The 19,954-nt window shown below is 47.6% G+C and overlaps 1 protein-coding gene across 2 annotated transcripts in view; it reads left to right on the top strand.

Annotated features, from left to right (window-relative positions):
* Positions 1-19,954, top strand: part of LOC144770464 (pleckstrin homology domain-containing family A member 7-like) — a 252,788-nt gene that overhangs the window by 145,708 nt on the left and 87,126 nt on the right. For both annotated transcript variants that reach the window (XM_078654987.1, XM_078654988.1), the window contains exons 4-7: positions 2,276-2,348; positions 4,515-4,615; positions 12,260-12,375; positions 13,366-13,833. In XM_078654987.1, coding sequence (XP_078511113.1) covers positions 2,276-2,348; positions 4,515-4,615; positions 12,260-12,375; positions 13,366-13,833 — 758 coding nt within the window. The remainder of the gene's footprint in view (positions 1-2,275; positions 2,349-4,514; positions 4,616-12,259; positions 12,376-13,365; positions 13,834-19,954) is intronic.

The following is a 19,954-nucleotide window of genomic DNA, read 5'->3' on the forward strand; positions in this document are numbered from 1 at the left end:
AAATAGGTCAAGTCACGCCTCTACTAAAAAAACCGGGCCTTGACATACAGGATATGAATAACTTCAGACCAGTCTCGAACCTTCCACTACTATCCAAAATCTTGGAAAGATGTGTGCTGTCGCAACTTTCCCAGCACTTAGAGAACACAAAGCTTCTAGACCCACATCAATCAGGGTTCAGAAAAGGCTGCAGTACTGAAACCGCAATACTTAACGTCCTAGACGATCTTCACATGTCGCTCGACTCCAACCATTGCAGCCTTCTCATCCTCTTAGACCTATCGGCTGCATTTGACACAGTCGATCATGCCCTACTAATCAATGTCCTAAAGGAGAGAGCAGGCCTCGAAAAGACTGTCCTAAAATGTTCTCCTCCTTTCTTAACAACCGCTCACAAAGAATAAAAATTAAAACTTGCGAATCAGACATTCTTCCCATCAGCAGAGGAGTTCCTCAAGGGTCTGTACTCTCTCCTCAACTCTTCAACATTTACATGGAGCCCCTCACCTTAATTCTAAGGAAAGCTAACATCCCCTTCCACCTTTATGCGGACGACACGCAACTCTATCTGGAAACCACATCGATCTCGGACATCCACAGACTGAACCACACACTTACCGAAGTTCAGCTCTGGCTCTCTTCCAACCACCTCAAACTCAATGAGGAAAAAACTGAAGTGCTCCTAATCTCTAACAAAGAAGAAAACCCCCAAATTCTGGATTGGCTCAAAGCCTTAAACGCTCTAAATGTGCCGCTTGTTCCATTGAACTCCATAAAATCCCTAGGGATCACCCTTGACCCCAAACTGGATATGAAAGAACACATCTCAAAAACTGCCAAAAGTGCCTTCCTGAACCTGAAATTGCTCTACAAACTAAAACCATTCCTCCCCACAAAAGACCTGAAACAGGCCACGCAGGCTCTGGTCCTCTCCAGAATTGACTACGGCATTGCCACTTTGACTGGAACAGCCAAATCTCACCTACGTCCTCTGACCTCTACCCTAAATGCAGCTGCAAGAATGATCACGGGAACAAAGAAATATGAACACATCACCCCAGCTCTGAAGGATCTGAAATGGCTCCCTATTGACCAACGAGCTAGCTTCCGCACAGCTTGCCTCACACACAAAGCCCTGCATACGGGCAAACCGGAATACCTGGCCAACAAGCTCAAAAGGGCCGGGCAGTCTAGAAACCTCAGAAGCTCCAACACGCTCCTACTCATTCCTCTGAAATCCCAGAAACTCTCAACATCTAGCAAATCCTTCGCGGGCAATGCTCCCAAGATATGGAACTCCATCCCTCCACACATCAGAATGACCGCATCCTTCCTGAAATTCAAGAAGCTACTCAAAGTCCTCTTCCTTGAGCGCTCCGGAACCAACTAGAACTAAACCCAGACTTTATAGTTTCATGTTCTCGCTCACCCCAGAGCTGATTGACTTGCCTACGACTCTCCGCCCTGGTTCACGCCTGGCTGCTATTGTATAGAGTGTACTCACTCCTGTGTTCATTGACCTGCTTTTTGTCCGCATTATCTGTCTAACCCATGTATATTTGCTGTGAAGCGCTCTGATACCCTCGGGTCCAGCCAGCGCTATACAAAACTTTAATAAAACGTGGAGTACAGATGTCAGAATACATGTAGAAAACAAAACGAGATGAGCTGCTCACAAAGAATGCGCAAAAGCTTGATATTTCTACTACTTCTGTTATGGCATCTAGGAGGTTTGGGTTGTATAGTGTTTGATCAAAGAAATGGCTAAGGGGCTGCAAAAACGGAAACTTCAGTAAGTTCAGGCAGATGAAGTCTTGCTTAAAGATTAAACATGCACAGAATTCCACTATCATATCTGGGTGTCATACTGGATTGTACATTACACATTTGGAATGAAACTTTCTGTAGTCCGCTCACTTGCCTATGGTGTCCAGCAATTGAATGGGCGTTAGGCAATAATTAGACCCCTAGATCCAGTAACCAACAAATCCACATACATGTTCCTTATGGTAACTTTAGAAAAAACTATTGAAAAGAGCCTTTTTTGTTTTTTTGCAACCATGAACATTGTTAACACCACAACACTAGTATCGAGGAAGGACAGTTACCGAATGAGAATGAGAGAAGGTACTTCGTGTATTTATTCCTTTATTCCCAAGAGTAAGTGTGTACAGACTCATAGTGCTCTAATGACAAATTCCTTGAACGTACAAAACAAAGATGGCTTCAAGCTTCACTACATCATTCTTGAACATGTTTCTTAATTTTATTTTAGGATAGCGCTGGCCTGCGTCTTTGGAAGAGGAGATGGTTTGTGCTGTCGAATTTCTGCCTATTCTATTATCGGGGTAAGAGATCTCCCCACACCCTTCAAGTCCTCCCTTTGGAGGGGATGTGTTTTATGCATTGTATAGCATGTTGCTTCCACCATCAGATCAATGTATGTTCCTAGGTAGGTATGTACAGAGGGCAGGAGCCATGAAGTTAGTGTTCAGAAGGGCAGATGTAGGAGATGAGCTTTTGATTTCTTAAGAATCTAGGTTATTCCTCGGTCAGTACTCTGGAGATGGGTGTAATCTATGGACATTAAAGCTAGTTAGTTTTTTAAAAGGGCCTTTAATAAGGAAACATTTTGTCTTGTTTAAAATAGGCAACAAGAATATAAATGAAACACCATAGAAAGCATTAGCTACACCCACCTCAATCATTTGTCCATGAGGTCCCCTTTGACATTGACATTTAGGGCATCACAGTCGGCTTGGGTTTCACAAAGGATTTGGACTTTGCCACAGAGAACCTCATAGTAAAAACACTCTTTGTTGTCAATGTCACAATGTTTTTTGATGTTGATTATGCCCAAAGCTCATTCTACCAGGGGTAAAGTTTCTACTTCTGCCCTCATGAGTAATATCCCAATCACTGAAATTTGCACAGCGGTCATTTACAGATCAGACCAAACTTTCACAAAGCATTACTGGATTGACACTAATTTCAAAACAGACACTTTTGTGAGCCTGGCCACCCTCTGCAATCTTTCTGATTGCCCGAATTCTCACCATTTGCTCCCATTTCTCTTGGTTGAACTTGCTTTCCAGTTGAGAGATGCAATTTCGTGTCTATTATTTTGTTCAGGAATATCAAAAAAGATGTCATGAATGGTGCAAAAATGAAAAGTTAATTACTTTTTTCTAATTGTTCGTAATCATGACAAAGCCTAAATGACCAATTTCCTGCTGCGTTTAATTTTTGCGAAGGAAAGAAAGTAAGTGCTGAATCTGGCTAAATGTGTTTTATAGAAATCCCCTTTGCTACTTTCATATGTATATTGTCAATTTAATGTAAAATTGTAAACCCACGCTATAAAGTAGCAGAGAGGCTGTGCAACTTGCTCACCCCACTTTCAGAAACTGACAAGTGAAGGATGAATAGCCATCTCCCAGGACATTGTTCAAACTGGGAAGAATTAATACACAGAGAAACTGACCTTTTGTTTGGGACAAATATTTCCTCTGCTGAATAGAAGCAAGTGGGATGTGTGTTTTCTCTCCTGTGCAGTACGCTTATGTAAATTGGGAGTACTAGTTGTTGAGTTTCTCCCGATGAAGGCATAAGCAACTCTTAACAACATAAATGTACTCGTTAAAAAGGCTGGGATATTTAGAACACGGCTCAGGTTATGCCTCACTGCATAAGGGAAGAAGGGCACATTTACCCACAACTGCCTAGAGTCACATATCTGTGGGGCAAGCCACCCGTTTGTACTGAGAGTGCCCCACAGTTGTTCCATTGTGGTCACTCATTTGTACAGACTCCATAGCTAATTTCGACTGCCGTTATTACTCATTTGTATTGAGTGTCTTGAGTATGTTCAGCCACTATAACTGTTTATATTTTATCTTCTCACCCATTTGCTTTTACCTGGTCACCCATTTTACCTGCAGAACCACCTGTTTGTCCCCACAATCTTGCTTGTTTATATTCCCATTTTCACTTATTTGTGCCAAGGGTGCTACCTGTTTGTACCTAGATTTCCCCTTATTTCTGCTCTTAATAATTTGGACCTGGAGCTTCACTCGTTTCTACCAACCTGGTCGTCTAGTTGTATCTACCACGCCATGCACTTGCACAAAGAGTGTCAGCCATTTGTACCCAGTATCTCTCATGTATACAATCTGTGTCACTAATGAGTGTTGACTGTTATTCATTTAGACCAACAGTGTCACTCATTTCTGCAGACAATGTTTCTCATGTGCAACTCTAGTGTAAACCATTGACACTTGTTTACTCTTCCTGCATTGGCTGGTGGGGTGTACCACCGTCACATGCCAGATTGGCGCAACCTAAGTTGCCAGTTACAGGTGTGTATCAGATGAGATTTGTGTGTGGGAAGAGTCTATTAACATCCACCCACATCCCATCCAATATCACTGGCCCTCTTATTTCTACCCATCACCAGCTTCATTCCACCAAATGACTGGCACGCACTGTACCTTTTCCTGCTTTTTCCTCTGCAGACAGCCGGGAGGAGACGGTCCTTGGCAGCATCCTGTTACCCAGCTATGATATCTTACCAGCGGGTCCCAGAGAGGCCAAAAACCGCAAATTCACCTTCAAGGTAGGCCTACAGTGCCCAGACATATTTCATCTTGGCCTGTTGGGATGATGAGTAAAGGTGTGCATGATTAATATACAAGGCCTGGGGTACTCCCTTCCTTTTCTGAATGACTTTTATCTCTGTTACTTCATCCCCCCTGGCACCTTTCTCTTTGTCCGTTGTCTGTCTTATTGTCCACATTCTGCCTCTGTAAGGTTGCCTCTGAATCTATTGTTTTTATGTATTTGTGTAGCCGTATATATAAGTCATTTTTTACGAGTTAATGTATCTGTATTATTTCAAGAAGCATTGCCATTAGGTACAGAGGTGCCAGCCACCATCATATTTACTGCATACTACCTGAAGAAAGAGGCTACCTAGAAGAAACAACATGGCAGCACAATCTAAAGCAGCAGTCATCTAAGTATCACTTTAGGAGCTTTATGTGTTTACTTTGGGATAACTTGCAGTAAAGTGTTTAGAATTCTTCTGTTATGCAAACCTAGACTCTCATATAATAGTCATATCAACCCTTTAGTTGGCCTGAGAGCAGCAATCTGATCATGTTGCTGTTGTCCCTGGAGTCCCCGAGTGAAAAGGACGTCATTTTGTATACTGAACCCTCTAGGTACCTATACACATTCCAAATGCAAACATCAGCCCTTGCCCAAGGCCAAGGTCCACTGGACAAAGATACGGGTGCCTTACCTGAGCAGTGAGTAGGCAATCTAGAGCAAAGTCTTTGATGGTCACAGTCAAGGCCATGATTGGCCAGACAATCACTAGGGCCAACCATTGCAGTACCCTGTGGAGGTATTTACCTCCTATCCCTGATGCCTCTGCACTAGAATGAGAAGCCCTATACTTTTACCCCCTACACCCTTCAAACTTCCTCTTCAGCTGAGGGAAGACAAGTAAATGTATCACACTGCTTGAGAGGCCGAATTGTCAGGGCAGAAGTTAGCGCTGGTGGCGTCCTGTGCAACAATGTTTGTTGGTGCCCCCCAATGGCCCCCTTCTCCACCGATTCTCTCACCACTACTATTTAACACTTAAATGTCCATGACCACTCTCTCTCACATGCATTTCTTTTGTTTTATAGCACCACTCATGCCTTTTTAGGGTGTAATAGCACTTTACATCACAAACACACATTGTACAGAGACAATGATTTGTACGTGTGTACATCAGTCGATTGGAAATGTTACAAAAGACCGAAGACTACAAGGTGTAGGAGTCGCATGTCATCCATACTGGTAGGCAGGATAGTTTAAGAGTGCTGGGTCTGGAGAAGCACAAACTCAGGATTTAAAATGTGACTCCATGGTTGCATCTGTCTGATGACAGTTAATAGTTATATTAGGATTTTAATTTGTAAAGTACAAAGCAACGTTTTTTCTCACGATCTGCTCGCCAATGTTAAGTTGACAAGCACTTGCATTTGCAGCAGGCCGTGACTGCTTTTGCTGAGAAATCTGCCACTCGCGTTGAGGAAGCTGCCTACTCGAGCAGCAGAAGCAGCTGTGCACTCTGGCGTAACGCCTAGTGCTGTTCGCACGGATTTTATAGCGCCGGACAAACTCCCAGCACTTAAAATCATTTCGAGCAGCGCAACTCAAAAAACCTAAGGCAGACCCAAGAGACCTCAAGAACTTCCGGCCCATCTTTCTGCACCCCTTCCCGGCCAAGGTCATCAAGAAAACTGTCAACTACCGGCTAACCCGATACCTCGAAGAAAACCGAATCCTGCACCCCTCGCAGTCAGGGTTCCGCAGTATACACAGCACCGAGACTGCCCTCATCGCCGCCACCGACGACATCAGGACCCTACTGGACAACGGCGAGACTGCAGCACTCATCCTCCTTGACCTCTCTTCTGCCTTCGACACCGTCTGCTACTGCACACTACGCACACGCCTCCCCGCCGCAGGGATCCCAGACTAGGCTCTGGATTGGACCACCTCCTTCCTCTTCGCAGAACCCAGAGCGTCCCCCTCCCCTATTCCATTCCAAAGCCTCCAAGATCATCTGCGGCGTACCCCAGGGATCCTCCCTCAGCCCGACACTGTTCAACATTTACATGGCCCTGCTCGCACACGTAGCCCGACAGCACGACCTCAACATAATCTCCTACGCCAACGACACTCAGCTGATCCTCTCCCTCACCAAGGACCCCATCACTGCCAAAGCCAACCTCCACGAAGGAATGAAGGCCGTCGCCGCCTGGATGAAGACCAGCCGTCTGAAGCTGAACTCAGACAAGATGGATGTCCTTATCCTCGGCTCCAACCATTCAGCCTGGGACGACTCCTGGTTGCCGACGGCACTGGGAGCAGCCCCGATACCCGCCGACCACGCACCAACCTGGGGATCAACCTCGACTCAATGCTTTCAATGACCAAGCAAGTCAACGCCGTCTCCTCCTCCTGCTTCAACACCCTCTGCATGCTCCGCAAGATCTACAGATGGATCCCGACAGATACAAGAAAGACAGTCGCCCAGGCCCTCATCAGCGGCAGACTCGACTACGGACTACGGAAACGCCCTCTACCCGGGAGCTCCGACCAAGCTCCTCAAACGACTACAACTCATCCAAAACACCTCGGCACGACTGATCCTCGACGTATCACGCCACGGCCACATCACCCCCACCTGAGAAACCTGCACTGGCTCCCCGTCAACAAGAGGATATCCTTCAAGCGCCTCACCGACGCACACAAGGCACTCCACAAGACCGGCCCAGCCTACCTCAACAGATGGCTCTCCTTCTACATCCCCAACCGCCAGCTATGCTCCGCCGACCTCTCACTCGCCACCGTCCTGCGCATCCGAAGAACAACCACCGGTGGGAGATCCTTCTCCCACCTCGCCGCCAAGACATGGAACACCCTCCCACTGAGCCTAAGACAGACCCAAGACCTGCTGACCTTCAGGAGGGTACTGAAGACCTGGCTGTTCGATCAGTAGCGCCCCCTCGCCCCCCCAGCGCCTTGAGACCCTCGCGGGTATGTAGTGCGCTTTACAAATGATTGATAGATTGATTGAACTTAGACCACACTGCTGGCCGCAATCGGTGGCGCGCAGCAGAGTTTTTCCAGCACTTAGCGGAGTTCTGTGGAGTAAAACTCTGCAAACTCTCCTTAGGCCTACTGAATTGGTTAGGTCACAGTGGTTGCATGACGGAACACCGCATTCCGTTAAAATTCATTCCTTTACCACACATGTGTTACAATGTAAATGGCTTTACCATGCATAACCTTTACCACACATGCTTTTACAAGGAATTTTGTTGTAAAACATGTATGTTAAAGGCCTATTGTGAGAAAGTGCCCTCTTTCTGCATGGTTGCCCCCCCCCCCCTTTTGCTGAATTGCTGATGTACTTTGAGTGTGCCCTGGGCTCCTGCTAATCAGGTACCCAGGGCCTGTGTTCTTTCCCTAAAATTGCATTGAAGCCTAAACCCAAATTGCATCTCTGGCCACAGGCCAGCCCCTGGTAAATGATACCACAGGTGCCCAGGGCACTGTGACCAGAGAAGGCCTCTAACGGCTGCAGCATTTATTGTGCCACCCTTAGAGGTCCTGTACCCTGACACTCACAGACTGCCTTTGCAGGCTGCGTGTCTTGGTGCAGAACAAAGTGAAGAGTCGACATGGCACCCATCCCTGTGTTCCATGCCTACAAATCACTGCCCTGGCATAGATCAGTCACCCCTCTAGCTGGGTGCACTATACCAGTGGCGAGGATACAGATGCATAAGCCCTGTACCCCTACAGTGAAAAAGTCCATTCATTGTAAGTGCAGTGCTGCCATTAAGAGTATATGGTGATGGGAGTTAGTCATTACGCACTCCACAGCACCATAATGGCTACACTGTAAAAGGAGAAGTTTGGTATCAAACTTCTCAGCATATTAAACCCACACTGATGCCAGTTTGGGATTTAATGAAAAATGCACACAGAGGGCAACTTAGAGATGCCCCCTGAAAACTAACCCACCACTAGTTGCCAGGCTGAGTGGCTGCTTTCAACTGCCACCACCAGACATGTTTCTGGAACCCTGGGTCGAGAGCCTGCTGCTCTCTGGGGCCTGAAACAATGCACATCCTGGGACAAGGTGCCAAGCCTCCTCGCCCAGGATGGGCAGGGTTCACGAAGGGGAAGCTTCAAGGGCTTGCCGCCTTTGTGATATTCCCCAGGCCAATTGCTGCTTTCAGCAACTGGTCCCCACTGGTTCTGACCCCCACTTTGGGCGGCAGAACTGGCGGGAAAAACAAGTGAGGAAGAGAGGTGTGCCTACCTCTGCCAATTCCACTCCTCAGGTGGGGGAGGCGAGGTGAAGCACAACTCTCAGTCCATGCAAATCTTGGAGATCGGGGGACTCAGCCAGCCAGGGACAGGCTCATGCCCCCCTCCCACTGGAAGGTGGCATAATAGGGGGTGTACACAACCCACGGAAGGGACCCATTGGTCCCTGCCTTTTACCTACCTGTAACACCCCTAAATCTAGTATTTAGGAGCACCCCTGAACCTTGCTTCCTCAGATCCAGACAAGAAACAAGAAGAAAAGAAGAAGAAGGACCGAACAACCGTTCAGCAGCTAACAAGAGGAAGACACCCACTGACTTGGCCCCAGCCCTACCTGCCTGTCTCCCCCTTGAACCTGCAAAATCCTGGTGTGTCCTGCAGCCAGCAACCTCAAAAACCCTGGAGGACCTGCCTGCCTTCACTTCCAAAGACTGCTTCTCCCGTGAACTGCGTATTTGTTCGACTGCAACCTCTGGCAGCAGCCGGAAACCGCAAATCCACCCCACTCTGCACCCGCCGTCCATGGCTCAAGCTCGAGTGGGTAAACACCACAAGGAGGTCACCCCGGTGATCCTGAACCAAAATCCGTCGGCCCCTGACCTGCCTCAAGCCTCCAGCCGACGACTGCAGTCTAAATCCAGAAAGCACACACACAGTAAACACCCCCAGCTGTCACTGATGGGAGCTCCTTTCACCAGGAGCAACTTACTACCCCAAAAACATTTTTGTAAAACGTAAAACGTGCACGTTAGATAACATTGCAAACCGGCACCTCAGAAACAATCGCTTTTTTACCAGTTCCACTTGACTGATCCTTTTCACACTTGGAGTGACACAAATCACACTTATCCTTGACTACCTCACCAAGTCGCATCCCGATCTGATCATGGGAAAGAGTATGACTTTTACCCCAAAGACCCCACATCCACGCCCATTCAAAACTAGCAAAATTCCGCCAAAATAACTAAAAAACATGCCAAATTGCAGCCAAACCACGCCAACGCCTATATGCATTAAACAACGTGCCCTGAGCCTTAAACTCGAGGCACCCTAGCCTACTCTAACCCTAAGCCCTAAAAACTACCCCGACCCCTCTGCCGTGAGCCCTAAAACCAACCCCCTTCTCCTAAAAATGTACCCCCTCCCAACCCAGGCCCAGTCCCTCTTACCTCTCTGCATCGAGCTTTCTGTCCCGACGCTTCCTATTCCTTTCCCTGCCCGCCCGGAGTTCTAGACCGTGCACTGCTTTAACCACACATATTCATGGTTAGGGCAAGTGTGGTTCTGCTTGCGTGGAAACGGCATGCGTGGCTCAGCCGGTGTTGTAAATGCCGTTTCCCATCCTCCTTCGTGCCATTACCCCAGCTACAAAACATGACCTAGTGTACACTGGCTGCAGAGACAGATCCCTTTGGTCTCTCCCCTGTACACTGGCTGCAGAGACAGATCCCTTTGGTCTCTCCCCTGTACACTGGCTGCAAAGCCTGATCTCTTTGATCTCTCCCCTGTACACTGGCTGCTGAGCTGGATCCCGTTGGTCTCTCCCTTGTACACTGGCTGCAGCATCAGATCTCTTTGGTCACTCCCAGGTACACTGGCTCCAGAGCATGGCCCTTTGGCCTATACTGTACACTGGCTCCAGAGCATGGCTCTTTGGCCTCTCCACTGTACCGTAACTCCAGAACACTGCCTCTTTATTCTGCCCCCTGTACACTGGCTGCAGAGGGCCTAGGTGCCCCTGTACTTACTCTTCAAGATATGGCCCCTGTAACCTCTCCCCTGTATACTGCTTGAGCTCATGGCCTCTTTGGCCTCTTGCCTGTATCCTAGCTCCATAACACGGAAAAGAAAAGAGATCTCTGTGGTCTTTTGCATGCACACTGGCTTCAGAGCATGGCCTTTGTTGTCTCTCCCCTGTACCGCGGCGGCAAAGGACTTGGCCTCACCAGTCCTTCTCTTTCCACAAGCCGCCCACAGCTCACAAAGGGCAGTATGCTTTGGAGGGAACGGGGTAACGTGAGAAGAATGGGTTTTTCCAAGTAATGCAAAAGCAAGGATTTTCTGTCTCCTTATCTGGGTTCCTCGGTGGCAATGGCTGGTACCTACCTACCTGGCCACCTCAGGTTCTCTGTGGTCAGCCTGTGTGACTCTCAGAAGGGCTCTTCCCGGGCATCAACGATGGGCCATGTTTTGTAGAGGAATGGTGGCAGGTCATCTCATTCCTGCCTCTCTGTGTATAGTAACACACACACTTTCCCCTTACTGCCCTTCTTCATAGTTTGCTTTGCCGTCTATCTTTTTCAAGCAAAATTTATTTACTCTCCCCACCCCGCACATACACATTTTCACTTCTTTCTCCGCCCATCTCCATTCTTCTTTATTTTCATCTTCCGATTTTTGTAGTCATTGTCTCTCACTCAGTACATCTCTCTCTCTCTCTCTCTCTCTCTCTCTCTCTCTCTCTCTCTCTCTCTCTCTCTCTCTCTCTCTCTCTCGATAGAGAGAGAGGGAATGAGAACTTGCGCACATTTTCCCAGGGGCCAAAAGTTTGGTCTGTGATGTGACTGAGGGCTGCATTGTTGCCAGCAGTCAGGGGGTAGAGTTTGGAGACAGGGGGAAGCTAGCTGCATGGTAGGTGTAGGGGGAGTGGAGCATATTCATCTAGTGACTGAATTACACAAGGTGAAACCAGAAAACCTGGGATTAAGCTCAGCTTTCTCACTTTACACACTTTAATTGTGTGATCCTAGACAATTGTTTTATTACATTTCCCCATTTTTTCCATGATCACATACAAGAGGACCTCGAAATAGATGACTTCAGGATGTGCTCTGTACAAAACCTTCTCCTGTGTTCGATTTAATGAACTATAATGTTGTTCATGTATAATAGGAACCCAGGCCACCCAAAGAGTGCACATAACAACGGACTTGTCTCTTACCTCACTATTGGCATTGTTGTTAGGGTGGGGGGGGGAAGAATGAATGTTTCCAAATTCATGTTTGAAAAATACTTCTCAATTCACTGATATAATCTGATGTATTATGGTACAAAGGTTCTGCATGAGATTTTATCAAATGTCAACAATTTTGCTTCAAGATGTCTTTAAATATGAAGGTGTTCATAAAGTGAAGTGGTGCAGGACAACCTATTTACTTTCTTTCTTAACTTCAATTAACCTTTAAAAAAATAGTTTACCAGTTTATTTAACATCTTTACAAAGTTAGTGCTGAGTCGAGTAAATAGCAGCCAAGTGCTGCTGTTCACCAGCTCTAGAAAACACTTCCTCCCCACTCTCGGAGCGCTATTAGCCTGGCTATGCTGGCGTCTGAGCATCTCTCTCCATCACTGTCTTTAGGCCGAGCACCCTGGCATGCGGACATACTACTTTGGGGCTGACACCCAGGAGGACATGAACAGCTGGATACGCGCCATGAACCAGTCCGCACTGGTTGTTGGGGAAAATAACAACAAGTAAGATCGACTGAAATCACATTTGCAAATGAGAGTTCCCTCTGTCTTGGATGTGGTTGTCTCATCATGTCCTCTGGGGAATTGGTACATTCCAAGGGACGTGTGGGTGGTTAACAAGGACTAGCTAATGCTTGCAAGTGTACAGGCTAGATGCTGCGCAACAAATTTGCAAATTAGTATATGTGTGCATGCACACATTTATATACAGATGTGCAGAATGTAATATGCTGTTACCATTGTGGAGTGTGGGGAGGGGCCATAACTCAGTAGAGGTGGAGCCTCGATTGAGCCATTATGCCCCTCCCTTCCTTCAACAGTGATAAAAAACAGCATATTACACTTTGCGTAACTGCATATATAGTTAATGCCATGGCATTTCTTTTTATTTGTTTCTTTAAAAATGTATATAACTAACCCCTGAATGCAAAGGGCTTACAAATAATGTGTTTATTAGAACAGTTGCTCTACATAACATGTTATTGAGCCATGCTTATTGTTGTGTGTGTGTATTTATATATATATATCACTGCATGTCTGACTCCGCTACTCCGTTTATCCTATTTGAGTCCTCCCTCGCTTGGGAAGGATCCCTAGTGAAATTGTGTAGATGAACTGGCAGAGGCATTGGTTGGAATGGAACATTCTACTACTAGTTTACTCTCTCTTACTTTGCAAAGTATTTTATTTAGTTTTTATTAAATTTTATATAGCTTTCATTAGGACTCTAGATATAGCTGGTCACTTTGCAAGTTAAAGGCAACAACACATTTCTTAGCTTGTTCATTGGACTGGATGTGTGTTTCAGGGATCTGTGTATTAGGCAACAAAACACATCTCATAAAAGTGCCAGGAGACAATTACATTTGTATTGTTGCTATATAAATGATGAAAAATAATATTAGATTGTTTATTATCCTTCAACCACACCAAATTGGTTGTGCATCCTCTGGTAACACTGCAATGGAATGTGTTCTCTACTTTCTCTGCCAGGATGGGACACCTCAATAACCACGCCAGCTCTGCTCCGGAAGGGTTCTATGCCAGCTATGAAGATTTTACACGCTCCACATTGGTCCAAAATGGGGAACACGCCAAAAGTGCAGAGTCCTTGGAGATCGCCCACCTGTCTGACACACGGTCTCAGCAGAACAGCTCTAACGACAGCCTCCTGGGGCCAGAGAGAGGAGGGGACAGTGAGGGCAAAGGTGGTCCCTTCACTGGCCCGAGAGACCCCACCACCTCGTCCTCCAGCGAAGATGTAGACCAATTCACGCCTTTATCCCAGCATGGTGGGGTACCCCCATCGACCCCAGTCTGTGGGGTGAAGAAAGTCGACTTCACCTATGACCTCCTCTCAGGAGGAAGTGACCGGCTGATCCAAAGGAAAGAGTCGATCTCGCAGGTGGAGGAGTGGGTGTCCCAGCAGAAGGAAAAACTCATGGTCAAGGAACACCATGTGTAAGTGTCTAAGAACATGTCTGTTTTGTCATGTGAGTAATTATTCATAGTATTTCTGTACCCAACTAAAACTTCATTGAGAGGAAAGTAAAATTCTTCTCAGTTGCTAGGCCTGGTCTGTGCCATTGCTTTCCATCTTGCTCTGTCTCAGTGGACTATATACCTATCAAATCCAATACCATCTTACCCTGCCTATACAACCTACATCATAGCAGTAAGTAGGGAAGGGGGCTAAATATGACATTTGCAATGTAACTCCCCATTTAATATAAGAACACTCAAGCGCTGGGGAGTTTCCTATGCAAGTCCCCGGGTATTTCAGCTAGGCTGCCCTCATGTTTGGCCTGGGTTTTGAGGCTCCACGTAGAAGCTGCATACACATCCAAGTTACATCTGAAAGATCATTGTAAGTGCTGCTGAAAGTGGGAAAGTGCACCAATCTGCTTACTTTTCATAGGGGTTGTTGATACTTGAAAAAATTAAATGAAAAATACATTATATCTTCCTCTCACTTTACAACCCCCCTCTAGATCACTCTATAAAATGCACATGGCATGTAGGGCTAGGAAAAAGGATATTCATTAAACCGCCCACTCATCATCATTTCATTGGTAACCATATATTATGTATGCATCCTTTGCTCTTTACATGTCTCTCATTACACAGAAGAGTGGGTTATATGCAGTAGTGTGACTAGGGTTGGTGTCACCCGATGCGGGTAACTCATGGTGTCACCCCCTCACAACTTACCAGATGGACAAACTCACCCTCTGCCTGCACCATGTTCCCTCTGCCTGCACCATCTCTCCCTCTGTCCGCACCATCTCCCCTCCGCCTGCACCATTTCACTCCCTGCCTGCACCATCTTTCCCTCAGCCTGCACCATCTTTCCCTCAGCCTGCACCATGTTTCCCTCAGCCTGCACCATCTTCCCTCTGCCTGCACCATCTCCCCTCTGCCTGCACCATCTCCCCTCTGGTTGCACCATCTCTCCCTGTGTCCACACCATCTCCCCTCCGCCTGCACCATCTCTCCCTCTGCCTGCACCATCTCTCCCTCTGCCTGCACCATCTCTCCCTCGGCCTGCACCATCTCCCCTCTGCCTGCACCATCTCTCCCTCTAACTGCACCATCTCTCCTCCGCCTGCACCATCTCTCCCTCTGCCTGCACCATCTCTCCCTCTGCCTGCACCATCTCTCCCTCTGCCTGCAACATATCTCCCTCTGCCTGCACCATCTCCCCTCCGCCTGCACCATTTCACCCCCTGCCTGCACCATCTTTCCCTCAGCCTACACCATCTCACCCTCTGCCTACACCATCTCCCCTCTGCCTGCACCATCTCCCCTCTGGTTGCACCATCTCTCCCTTTGTCCACACCATCTCCCCTCAGCCTGCACCATCTCTCCCTCTGCCTGCACCATCTCTCCCTCTGCCTGCACATCTCTCCCTCTGCCTGCTGCCTGAACCATCTCCCCTCTGCCTGCACCATCTCTTCCTATGCCGGCACCATCTCCCCTCCTCCTGCAACACCTCTCCCTCTGTCTGCACCATCTCCCCTCCGCCTGCACCATCTCACCCTCCGCCTGCACCATCTCACCCTCTGCCTGCAGCATCTCTCCCTCTGTCTGCACCATCTCCCCTCCGCCTGCACCATCTCACCCTCCGCCTGCACCATCTCACCCTCTGCCTGCAGCATCTCTCCCTCTGCCTGCAGCATCTCACCCTCTGCCTGCACCATCTCCCCTCTGACAGCACCATCTCCCCTCTGCCTGCACCATCTCTCCCTTTGTCCACACTATCTCCCCTCTGCCTGCACCATCTCTCCCTCTGCCTGCACCATCTCCCCTCCGCCTGCACCATCTCCCCCTCTGCCTGCGCCATCTCCCCCTCTGCCTGCGCCATCTCTCCCTCTGTCTGCACCATCTCTCCCTCTGCCTGCACCATCTCTCCCTCTGACTGCAACATCTCTCCCTCTGTCTGCACCATCTCCCCTCCGCCTGCACCATCTCGCCCCCTGCCTGCACCATCTCGCCCCCTGCCTTCACCATCTCTCCCTCTACCTGCACCATCTCCCCTCTGCCTGCACCACATCTCCCTTTGTCCACACTATCTCCCCTCTGCCTGCACCATCTCTCCCTTTAATGTAAGCATCTCAGGTGAGGTCGCTGGTGAAAATGTAGCAGGTTGTGATAAATTGTGATTTTTCTGTGCAACTGCACGCAGGAATTCGACACACATGCCATAGTTGTACCCCACCCTCCACAAACAGCTCATCCAGGATAAAGTTTTGTCACTAATGACTTATGCATCCAAATCTGATGCACAGACCTTTTTGCAGAAAACCCATATTTCATAATTTCCCACAGATTCTGGAGTCTTTGAAAAAGTCCCTCAGATTTTGGAAATGTTGGAAATAACCTGCAGTTTTGGTATCTCTGCCTCGATCCACAGGTAGCAGAAATCAAGCAAAGTTACCAGAGATGGGGAGGAATATCTGATGGCAAGGAAGGTGGGCTGTGCCAGCAGTCACCAACACAGTTTAGCACCCTGCTGCCATTGATTTAGCTGCTCATATAATGCCAGTTAATCGCCTGCACAGCGAGTCCTTTCTGAAATGTTTCCCAGTCTGGGTCACTTATTTATTCAGTGAGGCTCCACAGGCCGCTAAGATTAAATGTGGGAAACACCTGCTTTTTCCTCAATGTTACAAACAGGTAAAGGATGCTGAGGTGAATGAACTGTGTTATAGGACAGAGACTCGGGCTTCAGTCCAATGAGAGATGTGTAAGAGAGGCAGAGATTTTACGCTCAGGGACAGGTTACCAGGCTGCTCTCCACAAATAGGTTACTCCTTGTAGTAATGAACCCTTCATCCTTCGCGTTGCACCTTTTTAGAGAGTACCCAAAACATACCTGTGCTAGGTATGCTGGCATATTTTGAGCGCAAATAATGCACTAGAAGTTAGAGTTGTTAAGTTGAAGCTCCAATTCCAAACTCTAATTTTTTGTGTTAAACCTCTAAAAAGAACCGCCTCTGTGGCATGAAAATAAAATTTGTAGCATAAAGAGGCAACATTTATGACTTTTTGGGAGTACAGTTACCAAAACACATGAAATGTTCTTTGAATTCGTGCGCGCGCCGTTGAGGATACGTTTAAATAGACACAGAGCAGAGGCAAGGCTGCAGAGCTTTGTTACATACACAGCGTAACCAGATGGTGTCACCCCATGTGAGGGTGTCACCCGGTGCGGTCCGCACCCCCCGCACTCCCCTAGTGACGCCACTGGTTATATGAAATTATGATACATATTCTGCAAGCAAGATTGGGGATAACTTTTCTACCTATTAGGTCACAGAAAACATAATAACATTACAGCAAATTGCAAGACTAAAAAAAATCATGTCACTCCTGATCCATGTCTTGTTTCAAACACACACTATTCTTCAGGGTGAGACAAGTGCATAAGTTCTTTGCTTCACCAATTCAGTGGAACCTTCCACTGAAATGCACTGTCTCATAGGGAATGCTCTTGTCAACTAAATCACTGCTTGGATCTTTTAGGATAATTCATTTTGAGTCACTGCTGTAAAATTGCATGAATCCCTTTATACCTATGGCAGAGATCTGAGAGTTGCAGGGCCCATAAAGTAATGTTAAGGGTTTTCGAATAAAGTAGCTTATTTGAGCAGGAAAATTACAATTCAGGTAGGTGAGGCTCCTTGAAAGTCTGTACTGCGTCTCTCTAACAACTCTAGAGTCATCCAGCACAAAGCTTGTGCTCTCTGCTTTGTTCTAGCACATGTTAAGGACCAATCAAAAGAAACTCTTCCACTCCAGCAACTAACCGCTTTAAGTTCTTATTGCATGTTACCAACTGTTTGTTCATTTGATGATGGTTCGATCATGCTCTGTGAGAAGGCCTATAAGCCTTACCAGAAGATGGCTCACATTGATTGACCCCTTTTCAGCCTTTAGTTTTTAGGTCTCGTGACCTACAATGCGCGCAAGCGCATTGAGGGAGCGAGAATTCAAGTGCTCGAAATCCTCGTCAAACCAAGGGCTTCGTTCCTGCGGCTTTCTTGAAGTTCACGTGGCCACAGGCACGCGCTTTTGGGCCATAAACTCTGTTCCCCAGCTCCAGCACCTCCCCTCTCTCTCCCCGCAAACACAGCCTTACATTCATTTCTCCTCCCCCTCCCCAGCCAGCTTCCCCCAGGCAGTAGCAGCACTCCTCCCACACCAGCACCTCCCCTCTCTCTCCCCGCAAACACAGCCTTTACTTTCATTTCTCCTCCCCCTCCCCAGCCAGCTTCCCCCAGGCCGTAGCAGCACTCCTCCCACACCAGCACCTCCCCTCTCTCTCCCCGCAAACACAGCCTTTACTTTCATTTCTCCTCCCCCTCCCCAGCCAGCTTCCCCCAGGCCGTAGCAGCACTCGGCCTCACTTCTCCTCCCCCTAATTAACACACACTTCTTTCACGGCGGCCGTGCTTCAAAGGGCTCCGCTCCGCCCCCTGCTGCATTCACTTTCCCTCCACGTTCCCTCTTCTTCCTTCCTCTCCCCGTCTCCCTCGTGACACCTCTTTGCCCACTTCTTATTTTTAAGGACTTGTTCTTTTCTTTCGCAAAAATCAGGATATCTCCTTTTGCTACAAACAGCCATGAATTCGCTGAGATATCATTTATGAGGCAACCACGATGCATCAGACAATACCCATGTGACTCTCGGCCAGAAAAAGCAACTCGGTAAAGACGACAATCATACCAAAAAAAAGTATTCATGTTATCGACCTTGAGCGGATGAAAGGCTGTACCAGCCACACATAGATAGGAAACTATGACATGCGAATGTCACAGAGAATGATGAGCCATTTTAGAGCTTGTGATTACAATCCAAGTAGCCTTTGGTCGCTAGCTGCTCTGAATTGCCAGTCACCCCAGCATTCTGATAGATCAATTCTTCAGACTCCGCTGCCATGTCTTAGATTTGCACCAAGCTAATCAACTTTATTTCCATCCAGTATTACCTGAGCAGGGTCTTAGCAGCTTTCGAGAATGATTACCATTTCTCGTAAACATAATGTAATCAAAACCTTAGAGCCAAAAGTGTGTTATGTGTGATTTAGAGATTGGCAGATAAAATCCTCTGTCACAAACCTGACCGAGTGCATGAGTTCTCGTGACTGCGCTTTTATCCGAGCCGCCTGCCTCCGAGAGCTTCAAATTAAAGCCATCTGTTGCTTCCCCAGCGCACTCGGCCTCACTTCTCCTCCCCCTAATTAACACACACTTCTTTCACGGTGGCCGTGCTTCAAAGGGCTCCGCTCCGCCCCCTGCTGCATTCACTTTCCCCCCACGTTCCCTCTTCTTCCTTCCTCTCCCCGTCTCCCTCGTGACACCTCTTTGCCCACTTCTTGTTTTTAAGGACTTGTTCTTTTCTTTTGCAAAAATCAGGATATCTCCTTTTGCTACAAACAGCCATGAATTCGCTGAGATATCATTTATGAGGCAACCACGATGCATCAGACAATACCCATGTGACTCTCGGCCAGAAAAAGCAACTCGGTAAAGACGACAATCATACAAAAAAAAAACAAGCACTGGCGTTGCCAATAGGTTTCGCATTTGGAAAGTTGGAGATATTGGTTTTGTAAATGACATTTTATATTTATATATTGTTATTGACAATGCCAATAACGATATATAAATATAAAATGTCATTTAGAAAACCAATAGCTCCAACTTTCCTACTGCGAGACCTATTGGCAACGCCAGTGCTTGTTTGGTGGAAGCCTACCAGGCAGCACAGCTGTCTGGTTGCCAAAAGACGTCTTGTGGGCATTCTGAAAGCTTCCCTGAGAATACATCCCACCCATTGCTTACCAGTGGCTTTGTGGTTTGTCACTCATATTTTCTGGGGGAGGGTGTTCCACGTCTTGGCCGCTGGGTGAAGGATCTTCCTCCGGTGGTGGTTCTGTGGATACGTGGAACGGCGGCGAGGGCGAGGCTGGCGGAGCGGAGCTGGCGGGTAGGTGTGTAGAATGTGAGGCGGTTGTTGAGGTATTCGGGACCCATGTTGTGGAGAGCTTTGTGTGCGTGGGTGAGGAGTCTGAACCTG

The sequence above is a fragment of the Lissotriton helveticus genome, chromosome 7, assembly GCF_964261635.1.
Source record: "Lissotriton helveticus chromosome 7, aLisHel1.1, whole genome shotgun sequence".
Lineage (NCBI taxonomy): Eukaryota > Metazoa > Chordata > Amphibia > Caudata > Salamandridae > Lissotriton > Lissotriton helveticus.